The sequence below is a fragment of the Trypanosoma brucei genome, chromosome 4, assembly GCF_000210295.1.
Source record: "Trypanosoma brucei gambiense DAL972 chromosome 4, complete sequence".
Classification (NCBI taxonomy): Eukaryota; Euglenozoa; class Kinetoplastea; order Trypanosomatida; family Trypanosomatidae; genus Trypanosoma; species Trypanosoma brucei.
Genome location: NC_026737.1, coordinates 735,840 through 751,196, shown reverse-complemented (window position 1 = coordinate 751,196; position 15,357 = coordinate 735,840). Strand labels below are relative to the sequence as shown.

Here is a 15,357-nt window from a genome sequence, read left to right as displayed (position 1 = left end):
TCTCTTTCCTTTTTTTTTTTTAAAGTACCAAATGCACCCAACCAACCGAACGAAGATAAGACAACATGAGCATTAACAAGAGAGGACCCAGCTGTCGTCAATAATAAGAAAGTATACGTGATGACAGTAATATATTGACAAAAGTTAATATCTGGCGGTGGAAGCTGGCAAAAAAAGTTTTCTTTTCTTTTCTGTTTTCATGCGTACGTGCCCTTCTTCCTACCTTTCTTTTTTTTTTTTCCAATACCTCGGACATAAACTTTCTGAGATGTTTTTCCTCTTGTCTCTCTCTCTCTTTTTTTTTCCTGTAAGCCAGTGCATATTACTGTTGCTATGAAAAACATATATAAGAAATATAACTCCAAGCAATAAATTCTCTCTTTTTTTTCTTGTTTTTTCCTTTATATTTAAATTTCCGCAAGTAACATCCCTACTCTGATGCAACTATAGCGAAGCTACAGTTCAGAAACTATGGAGGCAAAAAAGAAAAAGAAAAAATTGCGCAGAGCAGCAGGTTAAGAAAGGCAGTTCAGCGCGGCATCCGCTGACTTTTGACTTTCTGTACACCGTGACTACTCATTGCGCATTCTTAGGAGTTATTATCGATATGACAAATAGAAATAGTGGTGATTCATATACACATCTACACAGGTGAATGGCAAGTGAGCGTATGAAATGAAATTTTTTTTTTTCGAAAAAAGAAGCACCAAAAGAGCGAAAAGGAAGAGCAAAATAACGCAGTAAGCGAGGCACAATTAACAAATGGAAGGACGACTCTTCTTCAGCCCTCACCACTGAATTGTTACCTCGCCAACACATGCCAAGAAACTCTGCAACCATTCATATTATGCAACATAGTGCCAAACAAACACTAGTGCGACGCCCTCATGGAAGAGCAACGAGGGTGAAAATATAAAGGAAGGGATCATCTCAGTGAAGATGAAGCAAAGATGTAAAAAAAAAAGAAAGAGCGAATAGCGATAGATAGCCAAACCACACACTTACCTAGAGGGAAAGGGAATGCACGACCTAGAGAGGGGAAGTTGTTGCAATATCTCGCTTCTATCGATTGCCTTCTGTGTGTTTCTGTTTCCTAAAACCGATTTATTTACGGCTATTATGGAACCTCCACTATCCTTTCTCTACGCTACTAAGCCACTTGCTGCCTTTTATCACAATGCTTCAACTCGGCACCCGCAGTCCTAGTGCATGATCCACTGTCCATTCCTCCAAATCACCTAACAGCCGCCCGACTTTTGTTGTGACAAGCAGCGGCACCAGCAGTGAAATAGGATGTGCGAAGGCATGCATTGCAGCCGGCACGATGCTGTGGAGCATGTGGTTGGGGACGGATAAGATAATTTCATCGTGAACCTGTAGGAGCAACCGAACATCAGGTGCATGGGGTTGCAGCACCTCACGCTCCACGGCGATCATGCCCAACTTCATCACATCCGCGGCACTTCCCTGCACGACGGTGTTGAAGGCCTGACGTTCCGCATGGGAGCGTTTCGTAAGCACGCGATCGTTTATGTCAGGTATAGATCGGACACGGCCGCTCAGCGTTCGCACGGAACCGTCACTTCGACACTGATCAATGATGCGCCGCTGGTACGCGTCAACGGTGGGAAAACATGATTTAAAGAGTGAAGACACACGCAGCGCCTGCTCCACAGACACGCCCATTTGTTGCGCCAGTCCGCGCGGTCCCGCACCGTAGAGTATACCGAACACCACTTTTTTGGCAAGGCTTCGTTCCTCGCCGGTAACGCTTGTTTTGCGGAATATAATCTCAGCAATCGAGCGGTGGATGTCTCCAGATTTCGTGAGAACATTGATAAGAGCTGAATCGCCCGATAGATGTGCCAACACTCGTAGCTCTACCTGTTCATAGTCCAGCGAGACCAACGAATACCCGTCGGGCGCCCCTAAACAGCGGCGTATGAAACTCACCTCCTTCTCTTGCACGGGGCCATCGCTCTCGTTTCCTCCAGCATCGGCAGCGTTAACATCACCGTTGATGTTTTCGTAGTTGCCATTTTCAGAGTCGGCATCGTTAGTGTTATTTTTCTCGTGGGTTGCTACAAGTTGCGTGGACCGCGGTAGGGCCTGCATGTTGGGCTCCACAGATGTCAGCCGCCCCGTTTCGGTACCTTCCTGCACCAAATTGGGGTGCAGTTTCGCCCACTTCGCTTTGTGACGGTCGGATGCGTTCGGTATTGCTTCCTTGCCTTGTTCAGTGATGCTGAAGTCTGTGAATTCTCCATCACCTTCTTCAATGGGAATCGCCATCTCCATAAATCCAACGACGTACGTCTGTAAAAGCTTCGCCAACTTCCGATACGCGATTAATATGCGTGGGAACTCGTGGTGCCGTGCTAGAATCCTCAGGGTTTCTTCTGACGTAGACAACTTACCACCTCTCGTTAATATGAGGGAATTGTTCTCTGTGGACCCTTCAGTGCCCTTCGACACAAGGTTTGGGCCGAGCTTCAGCACCTCATACAGCGCAACCCTGCAGTCGTCTGCGCTCTGTATGTTAAAGTTCGTCATAGAGGGGATCATACTGCGAGCCTCACTTCGCAGCTTCTCCATTTTTTCTGCGCAGCGCGCCTTGAAACCGTCCACCTCCACCAAATTCACGTAAAAGCCGTTCAGTTTCATCGCCGCACACATGATGGAGATGCGCTTCTCCTGCTTGAGAAAGGCTGGTAACAATCCATGAGATCCCAGCCTACCGTAGAGCATTCGGTAGAGCGGCTCCATGTAAAACACGCGGTGGCTAACGGCCTCTTTACTGCCTTTGCATTCCGCGGCGTTGAGCCCTGCCGGGAGCCCTATTTGCTGCTGGTACGATTGAAGGAGCTTGTCATAGTCCGCAAACTCGGCTGTGTCCGCTGATGGCTCAAGCATCCACGTCATGAGGCGGACATCAGACACGCACGAGGTAAAGAACTTACCCTGTTTGTAGGACAACAGTGGAAGCAAGAGGCAGGGGGCGTTGAATGTAACAATTTCAACACCCGGAAGTTCTTCAGCAACTCGCACAAGTAACTCCAAACCAACAGCCGCAGAGTAGACAATTACATCGTCTTTCCACCGTACGACGAGGAAACTCACCTCGAGATGGCTTAACTCAGGGTTAACGCCGCGCATGAAGTGCACTTTTCCGCGCGAAGAGGAGGAAATGGTGAAGTTCGTCTGCCCTTCGCGCGTTGCAAAGCCAACAAATATCGTGGGTACCTGGAAACGATTAGGGTCGTTGAGGGTATCGCGTGCATCATTGAACAATGCGCTACCATCCAACTCTTCCTTGAATGCCACCTGCAGCCCACGCTGCGGAGACGTTGCAGGGTCCACAGGCAATTTGAACAATGTCCTCTGAGTTGCACATTTACTTGAGTGCCGCGACGTTACCGTTGCTTCAGCATCAGATAATGTGGAGGACTTACGGGCCCTCGTTTTTGTCTTCTTTTCAGATATTTGTTGCCCTGCTTCTTGCTGCTGATGGGTTGCGGTGCTTCCCGCCCCCTTGTTCAAAACAATATTGTTGTCACTTGTAGCTGATCGCTTGTTCTTCGCGCTGTCTTTGGATAAGCCGTCCTTACCGGGAACCCGCTTTTGCGAGGGGGGAGCAGAACCACCACCAATAATTTCTGTGTCCGTTGTTACGGAGCTAGGTGTACATGTATTGCTTGTGCTTTTGCTGCTTGTCTTCTCTTTTAAACGCACTGCGTTGAATATTTGTTCTCTTGTTTGTCCGACACGCGACGTCAACACCGCCAACTGCTGACGAAGCGACTCCTGGACACTCGCCGTTTTGGTGATTGAAGCATCGTTTACCATCTGCGACTGCGTGGAGCTGCTTGTGCATGAGCTCTGAGACGTGGCTGAAGCCAGGTTGACTCCTATATCGACACCAAACGCTCGCCACTTCTCCCTATTGCTACCCGACTCCACGCCACCGCTCTTCGTAGGTCCGTCATTTTCATCCCCCTGTTGGAAATGTGTCAGCTTCACGGAGACGTAGCGTTGGTACGGATGACCATGTAACGACATTTTTTATGTGTATAAGAGGACACTACAAAAATGAACAACGAGCGTTAGGGACAATAAGAGAGAACGATTGTGCTTGATTTTCACGGCAAATAAGCAAATACCTGAAGCAAATGTGGATGATGGGCTGCGCCTTATGACCATATGCTTGGTCCCGCAGTTTGTAACTACACGTACATCAAGCAAACGAGAAGACATGATTTGGAAATCAACAGAAAGTCACCCTAACCCAAACACCCACCACACGCCTTCACAGCAGACCTCATCCAGTTATTCAACTTTTAGGCTCCTTCTTCAATCCCGTTCCTGACGATAATTGTCACAAAAGGCTAACCTCATCGCCACTTTCCATCAGCGTCACATACGGCGCAAAATATACCTCTTTCGGTACGGGCCCGCACGAGATGATGCGGTGCAGCACGCTCTGCCAGAGAAACCCACCGCTTCCGGCATCCACGTCAGCTTCCTCATAGGAAATGCGTTCCACATGTGGCTCTTCTGCTTCCACTTTGGTTCGCTGTCCCCGGAAAACGCGCAGTTCACCACACTTGCTGACATTGGGGGATTCAACATGTTCTTCCTTCATTTCGTGTCTTCCACTTCCTACCGATGATGTCTGTGCTGGAGGCTGCTCACTCCACCTAAATCTTAGGAAGGCTTCCTGTTTGAACTCCGCAGAGTCGTCCCCGGCATCGCTGCTATGCCGCTCAAAACAGCGGTTTGCGACCTTTTCTCCGTAGATTCCATGGTCTTCACTCCAAAGAAACACCCCATCGGCGGTGCAATCCAGTGAGAGAACCAACGGCTCCTCCCAAATAAGTGGTGTTCCGAGCACCGCAGCATCATATGCCGCTTGTTCTTCTGCAGTCTGTGGGCGCCAGGGCTTCAACCAGCGACCACGGCTTCCCACCACTTCCATTTTTCGGCCGTCGTCAGCGTTCCCACTTCCACGTGACGGGAGGTAATGAGGAGCCACTGATAACAACACGTGCGGCTCTGCACTAGGGGAGCGGAGATGGAAATCCGCATGCCACTCCCGGTAGTCCTCCGGTGAGCGGGATACAGACGACTCTTCGACGCCTTTACCGCAAGTGGTACTGTCACTTCGCGTCACTGAAGTGAGACCACATCGGGCACTGAAGGCATGATGAGTGCGCCACGTGGTTGCCTTCAGCCCGTCCTCCACTGTTTCGAACGCACGGCCGGTGGCGTCAAGAATGTTATCGGTAGAAAAGGGTTTTAAAAGACGCCTCGGTTCACAGTAGAGGCCTGGCGCCGCGCAGTCGAATACCCAACATTTTTTCATCGTTTTCACAGCTCTGTTGCTTCCGCTGGAGTTCACAGCTACGCATATGTATGTGCTAGATAGCGGGCGCAGAGGAGAATGTAAAACAGCAAGCACCTAACGTTGTTCCATACACCACCCTGTAGTGATGCAGCCGCCTTTGTTGGGACGGTAAGCGTGTGTGTGCGTGCGGGGCAATGAAACACAATTGAGTACAAAAATATGCAGACAAACAAGAATTGACAAAATCATAAATGAAATGACAACAACAATAGTATCAGCAGCGTCAAAACAGCCCCGACAACAATGACGGGGTCAATAGGACGTGCAGCGGAAGGTTGAAAACCCAACGAAATAACATCCCAATTCAACGATTAACATGCACGAAGTAATTATCACATAATGATAGTCAAGTAGTGCCAGTAATATTAGCACAGCAACCAGACGGAGGGAGTTGAGCTACGCTACATATGGCCCGAACCCCCTTCAGCTGATCTATCTATATATACGTTTGTATGAATTTGTACACCCGATATTTGACTGTCTGGGTGACTGGACTTTTTCTACAATATTACCCACATTTTGTCCGTAGCGCCGGCACCTCCCAACTCGTCCGCCCCCCTCCCCAGATCCCCTCGCATATTGGCTCCACGTAATGTGTTACCGCAACATCATCGGGGATTGTTCGCCACTACCACGCGATGATGGCTGCCGAGCGTTCCCGTCGGCCCAGAAGCACAACAGCATCGATGGTCCAGCTTCTTCTTCGGCACGTTTCCCAAGACTAAAGTTATGCAGATTCTACGGGCGCAGGAATGTGACGCACTACAAGCAACGGGGCAACCGGGCACCTCCCTGGTAGAATATTGTTAATTTATCGGAGGAGCCTACGCTGAGATCGCCTGCGTTGCCGTACGCAGTGGAACTCAGCTTCGTTCCTACACTGTTACGGGACATGCACACCACCGCTTCCACCGGAAACTATGGAGTGTGGGTGCGCAAGCGCAGCATATCCAGAACTGCAACCGTTGAGTATACCAAACATACTTGTTCCCCACGTTGCAAGCAGGCACCTGCGGTGTACTGCCGCTTTCTCTCTCTCTCTCTCTCTCTCTCTCTCTCTCTTTCTTCCTCTCCGCGCTTGGCGAATGTCCGTCCGATCCCTTTCCGTGCTGTGTTGAACGGCGGGCTCGCACCAGTGACTTTCTGTCACTTTGCACGACTTCAGAATACCCCGGCAACGGGCTCCGTAGCGGCTGAGCGTGTCAAGTCAAGAAGAGCCGCTTTGCCGTGTAACACACACGTGCCCGAAACAATAGAGTACAGTCACATGTGGAATTCGCCTGTGCTGATCGACTTCAGCCAAAGCAGCCAAGATTTTTGGGTTCTTAACCTTGTTCGCTTTTTTTTTTTTTGCGCTGAACGCAGCGGTTCTCCCCTTGAGTAAGCGGCGCTATTATCAAGACATTGTAGTGACAGGAAAAGAAGATAAAACAAGGGAACAAAATACGGATAAACGCATCTGACGAATGAGGATACCAAAGAATGGACAACACGTACATGAAGTTTCTGCCTCTTTTCTTCGTTACTTTGTTCACCAAGATTGATACCCCATTCCACCAAAACTATTTCCAAAGGAGAAGTGTTGCAGAAGATAGCTGCCGGATTCCTTAAACGATGGTGACATTCGGGCTAACGCGTCCAACGGTTTGAACTACCAAACCATCTCATTCCTTCTCTGTTACTTTCGTGTGCCTCCGCTTTAATTACCCAATCACTTGTCGGGTCCCTTTCCACTGCCCTTTGTTACACCAGGAAGATGAAGCTCATCGCCATCCCCAACACCACCAGCACCTCTACGCATCGATTCATGGGAGTAATGCCGAGTGCCGGGCATGCCATGTGGTATGGAGCCCGCATCACCAGCCTTATCGCTAGTACTGCCAACGCTATTATCGTTCCCTGTAGTTTTTTCGTCGTTATGTTGCACTTCCCCATTCGCTCGCCGCCACTCAATCTTCCCCCGCATAGCGTTGGCCATCGGGCACTTTTTGCTGAGTTGTTCCGCGAACGCCATCATCTCCTCCTCGGAGGTGTTTGGAGCGTCGATATAACCCACCACAACGGTCTCAGACCCCACTTGTGAGCCTGTCTTCCGTTCCTCAACCTGCATTGTTACGCTCTTCACATCAATACCCTGTTCAACGGCCACCTCTGCCGCGTGCGCCGCGGTACAGTGCTGCAGCAACGCCAGGGCTCCAGCATTCGTTGATGTTGCCTCCTTCAGTCCCTTAAAAGCGGCGGAAGCGCTGGCCATGAGACGCTCCCTGAGGCTCTTTCCCTCCATCGCCCGCCGTGCCGCTTCCTGAGCTACTTGCTGCCTTTGTCGAAGGATCTCTTCATAAACTTGGCGGTGCTTACGGCGTTTGTTTGCTTGTTCCGGGTTAGTTTCGGCTCCAGTCAACGTTTGACAGGCCCTTGCGGTGGAGGCAATATATTCGTTCGCTTTAAAGCGCAAGAATATTGCTGCCTTCCCCAGTTCCTCGGAAAGTATTTGCCGCAATCCAAACTTCATCGAAGAGCGGCGCATTGTATCTGCAGAAAAGAGGCCCGAACAAACTTGCACTAATGCGCGCAGTATACCACACAAAAGCCACTTCAGAGCGGCTTTTGGGCTTAACACCCCGTGATTGCCACCCAGTTGCGGCCGTCTGCGGCAAAGAAGAGGGAGGGAGAAAAGAAGAGTGTACCAAACATTGCGAAGAAAGAGGAGAGAACTGACACTGTTGAAACTATTCACCACAAAAGAAGCATGGCGCTATGATAGGAATCGGAGCGACATAAGTTGGCGATGCCGTACTTCTTACTCCGAGCCAGTTATTAAGCTTCACAAGAAACACTTGGTACAGTTGAAGTGCCACACACACAAACACACATACACGTAAGATATACACATGCTAACACATAAATATGGATGTACAAGTTCTCACCATATGCAAAAGGGGTGCAAATAACGCTTTTCCAGGAACGTTGACCCCAAGAAGGTGAGTGTTTGTTTCTGTTCTTCCCTCCATGCACCCATACTACGACTTTGTAGAGACGCAATTATACAAGTACAGACAATTATTTTTTTGTAATACCCGACATAACCGTCCTAAGCACCACACCTCCCCCCCTCCCTTTGTTGTCTTCCTCGGCTTCCTTATGTTGCTCTCGGAGAGAATGGAGGGGATGGCGAGCTAAGAAAAATAAAAAAGAAATACACGCTGCAGAGATAACCGTACAGATTAACCGACGCAGGAACAAGGATCCAGAATATAGGTTCCCATCATCTCCCTCTTCCTCCCCCTTTTTCCCATACTTTCTCCCCCCTCGGAAAGGCTTCCGGGGTTTATAAACATATATTACATTCAAAACAACACTCTCCACAGGAAAGCCCACTACCCGACCGCCACGGCCCAATTTCTCACCATCGTTGAATAACGTAAATAGGAGAGAAAAATAAGTGTAGGTGCCGCCAAGCCTACAATCGAATGTCCTTTTGGAGGAGCTCGACTTGCTTTGCGACGAATGGTTTGTCTTCACCCCACACACCAGTGCAGTACTCATTGGGTGCGCGCAATGGAGCCTTTGGGTTGTGAGTGTGATGCTCCAGCACATGAGTGAGCAGTGCCCTCCGTGGCGGAACCATAGACGGCGGCGGCTTGCGGTGTGGCTGCTGCACATCTTTCAGTGGTCCTATTGGCCCTCGTGTTTCCGTAGCGTCGGAGAAAGTCACGCTGTTTCTCGGTAGGCCGGATTGCGGCCTCTGTGCCACTTGTCCTCCCCATCGGCCGTACCCAACCACAGTTGCGGGGCCCGGCAGCTTATCGGCCGAGGGGTGGCTGCGGCGCAAATACTCTTTGATCTCCGCTACTTCGACATCGTGTGGGGGTCGTGCACAGAGAGGAGGACCTGTTGGCCCACGAAAGGAGCCGACGTCGGTTCTCTTAATCCTGAAGGACGGTGGTCTGGAAATCTCTGACACATTCACCTTTTGCGCTGCCTCTTCCTCTTTTGGGATTGACAAGCTGTTGCATATGGCGGGTGGCTTCACAAAGCCGGGACGGCTGTCAAGGTCAGCCGCGTACTCCTCGGGGACAGGTCTCCTCCTATCGAAGTAAGGAAGACATGAGAGGGCATCCTCCGCCGCCATCCTGCGCAGTATTCGGCGCCTCTGTTTTTCCACCTTTGACATGTAAATGTTGTAGTGGTCCACCAAGTCCTTAACCTTCTCCTCGTATGTTTGTGGCACCCGAGTGGGATTTACCTTTATATTGCCCTCGTCCTCCAGTTTCCTGAGCAGTGACCTCACCGCCGTCTCCAACGTTACCCTCTGCGAGGCGATTTCGGCCTCCACGGAATTACCCTTAAGGAAACTCTCATGTTCATCAAATGCGCCCATAAACAGCTCACGCGCCTCGTCATTGTTTAGCGATACAAAGTGAATAAGGCGACACAGCATATCATAATCACACAATTCAAGCGATTTCTGGTACTCTTGCGGTAGTCCTGTGTACGTTAACGTCGCCCGTTCCTCACTTCCCACATTCAGCCGCCTTCTCCACAGGTACGCAAGTTTTGAGCGCACATCACGAAGCAACTTGGCCTTCTCCGCAGCAGCTAATTCCATACGGGTCATGAATTGTTCAGCTACGATGTCTTTATCTACTTGACGTTGCATCTGGTCGGTGGAGGCGATTGCATCGCAACACACCTCTGTGCTACGCCTAATGACTTCATCCAAGCCCTCGAACATCTCATATTCGATCCTGTCGATCCTATGCCGCAACTCCATACTGAACTGGCGACCAATCTGAAACGCGTAGTCAATGTTCTCCTTTTCCCGCTCTGTTGCATCACGCAATGTCTCGTCTGCAAGTTCTACATGTGTCACACACTCGTCGAGGGCGGCCTGCTGTGCCTTGATTATTTGCCTAGATTGGTTGATCATGCGCTGCGTGCGGTTGAGCAAATCGCTAAAGACATTCGAAAGAGACGCCGCCTCACCACACATTTTGTCAACTGAACTTACAATATCATCTGTTCGCATGTCTTTAAACGTGCCAATACTACACGAAGAATAGAGATCCGCAGAGAAAAAGGCCTTTATCCGTTCGCTTTCACTTCCCTCTTCCTGATCTTTGCGCCTTATTCGTCTCTCATCTTCATTTTCCGCTGTCGGTACAGCATTTACGCACGACAGCCTCCTTCCCTTGGGTGCTAACTCTTGATGAATGAATGGAACCTCTGCTTCGAGTATTTGGCTCTCTTTCATGGCCTCGACACCGTTCTTCTGCACGGTATCAACTAGAAGAGCTACTTGTTCAAGCATCTGCATCGCTGAATTCTTTGCTTGCGCCAACTTACCGGTAAGCTCTTGCTTCTGTTTCTGCATCTCGTACTCAAGTTTCTTGATAAGGTTTCTCTGAGGTTGGAAAGAGTGAATAAATATGCTCATCATAATTTCGTCAAAGGCTTCTTCTTGTGCCACTTCGATCTCTTTGCGTGCCGTCTCCTCATTCTTCACCAACACCGCGGCTGCCTTCTTTCCACGTTTACCACGTGGTGAACCCCTGCTCGCCAAGCTGACGGTGCTGAGGCGTCGACCTGAAGCGGGTTGTGCTTCGGAGTCGGTTCTTGACAGGTCTTTAGCAGACGGCGCCTTCATTGCCAGCGACTGTCGCTGTTTGCTTCGTGACGAGTCACGTGAGGATGACTTTGTCTTCGGTTTCGTCTGTTTTCCATGTGCAGCATCTTGTTTGGCGCTCCCTTTCGACTGCGATCCGCCTTTGCTGGCGCTGGATCTCCTGGTGGGGGATAATGCCGAGTTTGCACCCCTGGGCTGCAGCTCTGTTGACCGCCGGCGTTCCGCACCTCCCTTCTTTGCAGCTGAAGGGGACCCGCCACCCTGCCCCATCGACTGCTTACGGTGGGCCGTTGAGTCGTCGCGGTTTGTTGGTGAAGAGTGTTGGCGCCTGCTTGGCGACGAATTTGCAGCCGACTGTTGGCCCTTATGACTGCCGCCACTGCCTTCCCTATGCCGCGAGGCCAGCTGCTGTCCGGGGTTTCGACCCGGTTGCTGCGCCTCGTTGCCCTGGAAATTCTGTGGGGAACCCGCCGTGTCGTGCCTGCGCCTAACGGAAGACAAAGGCGACCTTCCATCCGTTGGAAGCGGTACACCAGTGCCCCCTTGCTCGCTGTCACTCGTGATTGAGCCACTTCTTTCAGCAGGGAAAATGCTCACACGGGGCTGACGGCGGTGTAACGAGGCAGAAAGGTCTTCGCTCGCATCTTCCGCCGCGAACGACACAGTGGGGAACGATGGGGAATGTGCAAACAGCTTTCCGTCATTAACATCCTGTGCGGGCGGCGTACAAGTCATTGCAGATTCACCAGCAGATTTAGCAGCAATAGTGCCAGCGGACACCTTCGACCAACTAATGACCTTCCTTAATTACGCACAGTACCACGCAAAAGGGGAAGAAAGCGTAGCGAAAGGTAATAGGAAAATAGGGGGAAGTGGTATGGTGAAAGAAAACACCGGCCATTGCAAGTACGGAATGCTGTAGGAAAGTTAGTACTTGCAATTTGACGGGGACGATGCTGGAAATGACAGTACATAAAGGAATCAACACACGCATCCTGTAATCAGCTGTGCGAAAAATTTCAACCCTTATCATTCCCGTGAGCACCCTGCGCTGGGTTGCGCGCTCCGTGCACCGCGTGAGGCCTTGTGATTCGCACGTTTATACACATATACATATATACACATGTACATATGAACATCTACGCACACTCACAGAACCTTTTTTTTTTTTTGCGCCCCTTATACATTCCCACAGCAAAATTGGAATAAAGGACGCCACTGTTGCCACCAGCAGCGTGACGCCTTCCCATTTATATATTAGTTATCACATACACGGTGAAAATGAACAAAAAAGGGGGTGATGAAATGTAAAGAAGGGACCCATGGCACGGAGGTGCCCACGTTGCACGTCCTTGGGGGGAGGGGGGCTGGGAATTGGGAAGCATAACCCGGCAATTTGTATGGGATTCCGATGCGTGAAAGTAAAACACCGACACGGAGCAATCACCAGCGGAAAAATATCGATACGGCTGAAAATGAGCCGAATAAGATGCTGGTTCCCACCTCTCAGCCGCTTGTACGGCTTGTGGTAACAAGAAACATTCCTCCAGTAAACACGAGTCCCTTCATTTTCCCTGCTTCCCTCCCCCGTCGTACTGCTGCCTCTGGCACATTGTGGCACTTTCCCTACTTTCGATACAAACTGCAGTGCAGACTGCCCAATCCAATCTTCATCCACATTTCGAAGCCGCACACTTTTCTATGCCTTGGGTATCGGATAAGTGTGACAAGGGATGTGCTGAATCGAACGTTATTGCGGAATGACAACGAGCATCCTGTGAAACACGTTCCATCTGCCGTGGAGTGGGAAGACATTAGCACTCAAACGCGTTGGGGTGGTAGACCTCTTCATTTTCATTATTCCTCTCCTGTTGATCCCACACTTTCCTGCTCCCGTTACCGCTACTTCAAACACGCAGAAAAGATCCACGCTGAGTTAAACACCCTTTACCATCCCTTTGTCTCATCCATACCATCTAGTTGCGTTACATAGCACTGCATTAGCTATGCGGTTAATGCCCGACCCTGACAAAGTAAATAAATATACTTATTTATTCCATTATTTTCGTCTACGTCTCGTTGCTTCAGCCCGCAGGTCGACCCGACTTTATTGGCTGCCTCACACTTCTCCTCCATCTGCAATAAGACAGTAAATATGAGGTTCCTTTCGCCGCCGCCGCCTATTCACGACCTCCTCGCCACTGTCACCCTCCGCGCTTTTCGCCTTTTTTTCACTAGACACCCCATCTGAGTGTAAATCCCATGACTCCGAACTGTCGTAGTCAATAAGAAGAACCACGCGAGTGGTGTAACGGGGGACCGGTGGAACCCGGCGGGCCGATAACTCCCGATCTGTGGCTGTCTGGCGTTCTTCCTCACTTACTACCTGTGCCACCGCTGTAGTGGGCTCATTGCTTCCTGACTTGCGCGAATGCCGCTGGAGCACGGACCTAAGGAAGCCATCTTCGTCGAACCGGACACCTAGCGCGGCATCACTACGGGGTATACAACTCGCTACCACGCTCAACAACGGTTTCAGTTCGAAGGGCATGGAGAGAGTGGCCGAGGGCGTGGTTCCCTTGTTTCCTGATGATGACGATTTCCTGCCCTTGTGGAGATTTACAAAGCCAAGGAGGTTGCCACTGACAGTACTCTGCTTCATCAAGTCAAGAATATCCGTGACCGACTTTTTAATATTGCATCCTTGCACCACCGTTGTGTCCGGCAACGATGGGTCGTTCATGTAAACGTGCGTGATAGCGTGGCATGCCGGTGGTAATGCATGCAACCTCTGTGATTCCTGTGCTTTTCGCAGAGCTGCAGTCTGCCACTGTCTCAACGCCATAACGCGCCCGAGAGCCTCCAGCGCCGCCGCGGAAGGTTCTGCAGGCGATGTGCCTCTGCCTTTTTGAACCTTGCTATTTCGCTTTTCACTGGACTGACGACGTTTGGAGTTTTCATTACCTTTCTTTGAAGCCAATACCGTTGACATTGCATTCCTAGGCAGCACATCAGCCGGCGGTACGAGGCGCTCCATTTCCCGTACGTGAATGTAGTGAACGTTGTCCGCGCTTTCCTCGGACAAGACGCGAAGGGCGATATTATACTCCCTCGTTACAGCATTCCGCTGCTCCCTCCGTCGACTCCGGCTCTCTCTTCTCGCGTCCTTTTTGTCCTTACTATTTGAGTCGTTGTCAGTGATACCTTCCTGACCCTTGTGTTGCGAACGTGGTGCCTGAGTCGGCGGCTGCATAATGACCGACTGGTCAACTTTCTTCAAATGCCAGTTGACGCAACGCTGGTCCTTCGGAGATGTGGCAAACATGAAGGCCAAGGCATCTGACACCACAAAGAGCTTCAAAACGACGGCTCGGTCGACGAGGCAAACGTTTTCCCCCTCCCGCTCCTTCTTTTGAGTGTTTTTGTCGTCGGTAACACATGGGAGACATTGGGCGGTTGAGCCCTCACTGGAGTTACACGACTTGGTACCCGTCACCGCTAATGCTTGCTTCCCTTCCCTGCTATTGCTACACTGCTTTGCTTCAGTGCAGGGCTGACTTGACCTCTTGCTCTTTGTGCGTTTGTTATTACACATATGTGGCTGTTCCTCTTCCTTGTCTTCTTCTATGACGCTTGTTTGCACTGCAGTGGTGTCCACTGGCGACTCCGCTGCCCTAGGGACGTCTGTGGACGACTTCTTTACGGCGTGCGGCATGCGCGGAAAAGCACCAAGTTTCTTCGAGCCACTTGATCTTCGCCCAATGAACTTCGACGATGAGTAGAAGGCCGAGAAACGCCAGATAGGTATGAATGAAGAGCCGGCTCTCCACGGGGCTGCCGGCGGCGTGGTGGCTGCTCTAACACAACGCCTCATGATGTTCTACGTGCCCAGAGAACAAAGGAAAGTGTGGCCGATAGTGAAACGGCGACAAAGCCAACTCTCACTTACGGTCGTGGGTGATTAACCAGCTGTTCTGGTGTGCACGCGAGCAGATGCGGCTATTGACCAACGTCAGCCAGTAGTCAGTACAAAAAAAAAGAGCGACTCGTTTACGGCCTCGTGTTGACTTGGTCCCCTTGCCCCCGCTCCTTTCCTAAAGTTTTGTTATTACACTTGTACTTACTTCCGTCGGATGAACAGCACCACAAGCACTGCTCAACGTTTGTCATGCGAGCGGCGAAATGCAAAGGATGCCACGGAATGTGTGTTAAGAGTAAAGAAAGCATATTGGAAAAGAAACACGTGCTCCACATTATCAAAGAAAGTGAGACAAAAGAACCATACCACCGCTCAACCGGGTAGAATCACATGAAGAAGGAGAGTGCA

At 50.5% G+C, this 15,357-nt stretch overlaps 6 protein-coding genes across 6 annotated transcripts; 1 reads left to right on the top strand and 5 right to left on the bottom strand.

The window, feature by feature from the left end:
- Nucleotides 1-1,182: 1,182 nt before the first annotated feature.
- Nucleotides 1,183-4,059, bottom strand: TbgDal_IV2950 (mitochondrial DNA polymerase I protein A,putative; the record flags this gene model as incomplete). The annotated part of the gene is made up of 1 exon (XM_011774581.1): nucleotides 1,183-4,059. The coding sequence occupies one exon, from the start codon at nucleotides 4,057-4,059 to the stop codon at nucleotides 1,183-1,185; it is 2,877 nt and encodes a 958-aa protein (XP_011772883.1).
- Nucleotides 4,060-4,375: 316 nt separating this feature from the next.
- Nucleotides 4,376-5,362, bottom strand: TbgDal_IV2940 (hypothetical protein, conserved; the record flags this gene model as incomplete). Its single annotated transcript, XM_011774580.1, has 1 exon — nucleotides 4,376-5,362. The coding sequence occupies one exon, from the start codon at nucleotides 5,360-5,362 to the stop codon at nucleotides 4,376-4,378; it is 987 nt and encodes a 328-aa protein (XP_011772882.1).
- Nucleotides 5,363-6,296: 934 nt separating this feature from the next.
- On the top strand, nucleotides 6,297-6,788 carry TbgDal_IV2930 (hypothetical protein, unlikely; the record flags this gene model as incomplete). Its single annotated transcript, XM_011774579.1, has 1 exon — nucleotides 6,297-6,788. The coding sequence occupies one exon, from the start codon at nucleotides 6,297-6,299 to the stop codon at nucleotides 6,786-6,788; it is 492 nt and encodes a 163-aa protein (XP_011772881.1).
- Nucleotides 6,789-7,115: 327 nt separating this feature from the next.
- On the bottom strand, nucleotides 7,116-7,931 carry TbgDal_IV2920 (hypothetical protein, conserved; the record flags this gene model as incomplete). The annotated part of the gene is made up of 1 exon (XM_011774578.1): nucleotides 7,116-7,931. One exon carries the CDS (start codon nucleotides 7,929-7,931, stop codon nucleotides 7,116-7,118), a length of 816 nt encoding a protein of 271 aa, XP_011772880.1.
- A 933-nt stretch (nucleotides 7,932-8,864) lies between these two features.
- TbgDal_IV2910 (hypothetical protein, conserved) lies at nucleotides 8,865-11,765 on the bottom strand (the record flags this gene model as incomplete). The annotated part of the gene is made up of 1 exon (XM_011774577.1): nucleotides 8,865-11,765. One exon carries the CDS (start codon nucleotides 11,763-11,765, stop codon nucleotides 8,865-8,867), a length of 2,901 nt encoding a protein of 966 aa, XP_011772879.1.
- Nucleotides 11,766-13,149: 1,384 nt separating this feature from the next.
- TbgDal_IV2900 (hypothetical protein, conserved) lies at nucleotides 13,150-14,904 on the bottom strand (the record flags this gene model as incomplete). Its single annotated transcript, XM_011774576.1, has 1 exon — nucleotides 13,150-14,904. The coding sequence occupies one exon, from the start codon at nucleotides 14,902-14,904 to the stop codon at nucleotides 13,150-13,152; it is 1,755 nt and encodes a 584-aa protein (XP_011772878.1).
- Between the last annotated feature and the right edge of the window lie 453 nt (nucleotides 14,905-15,357).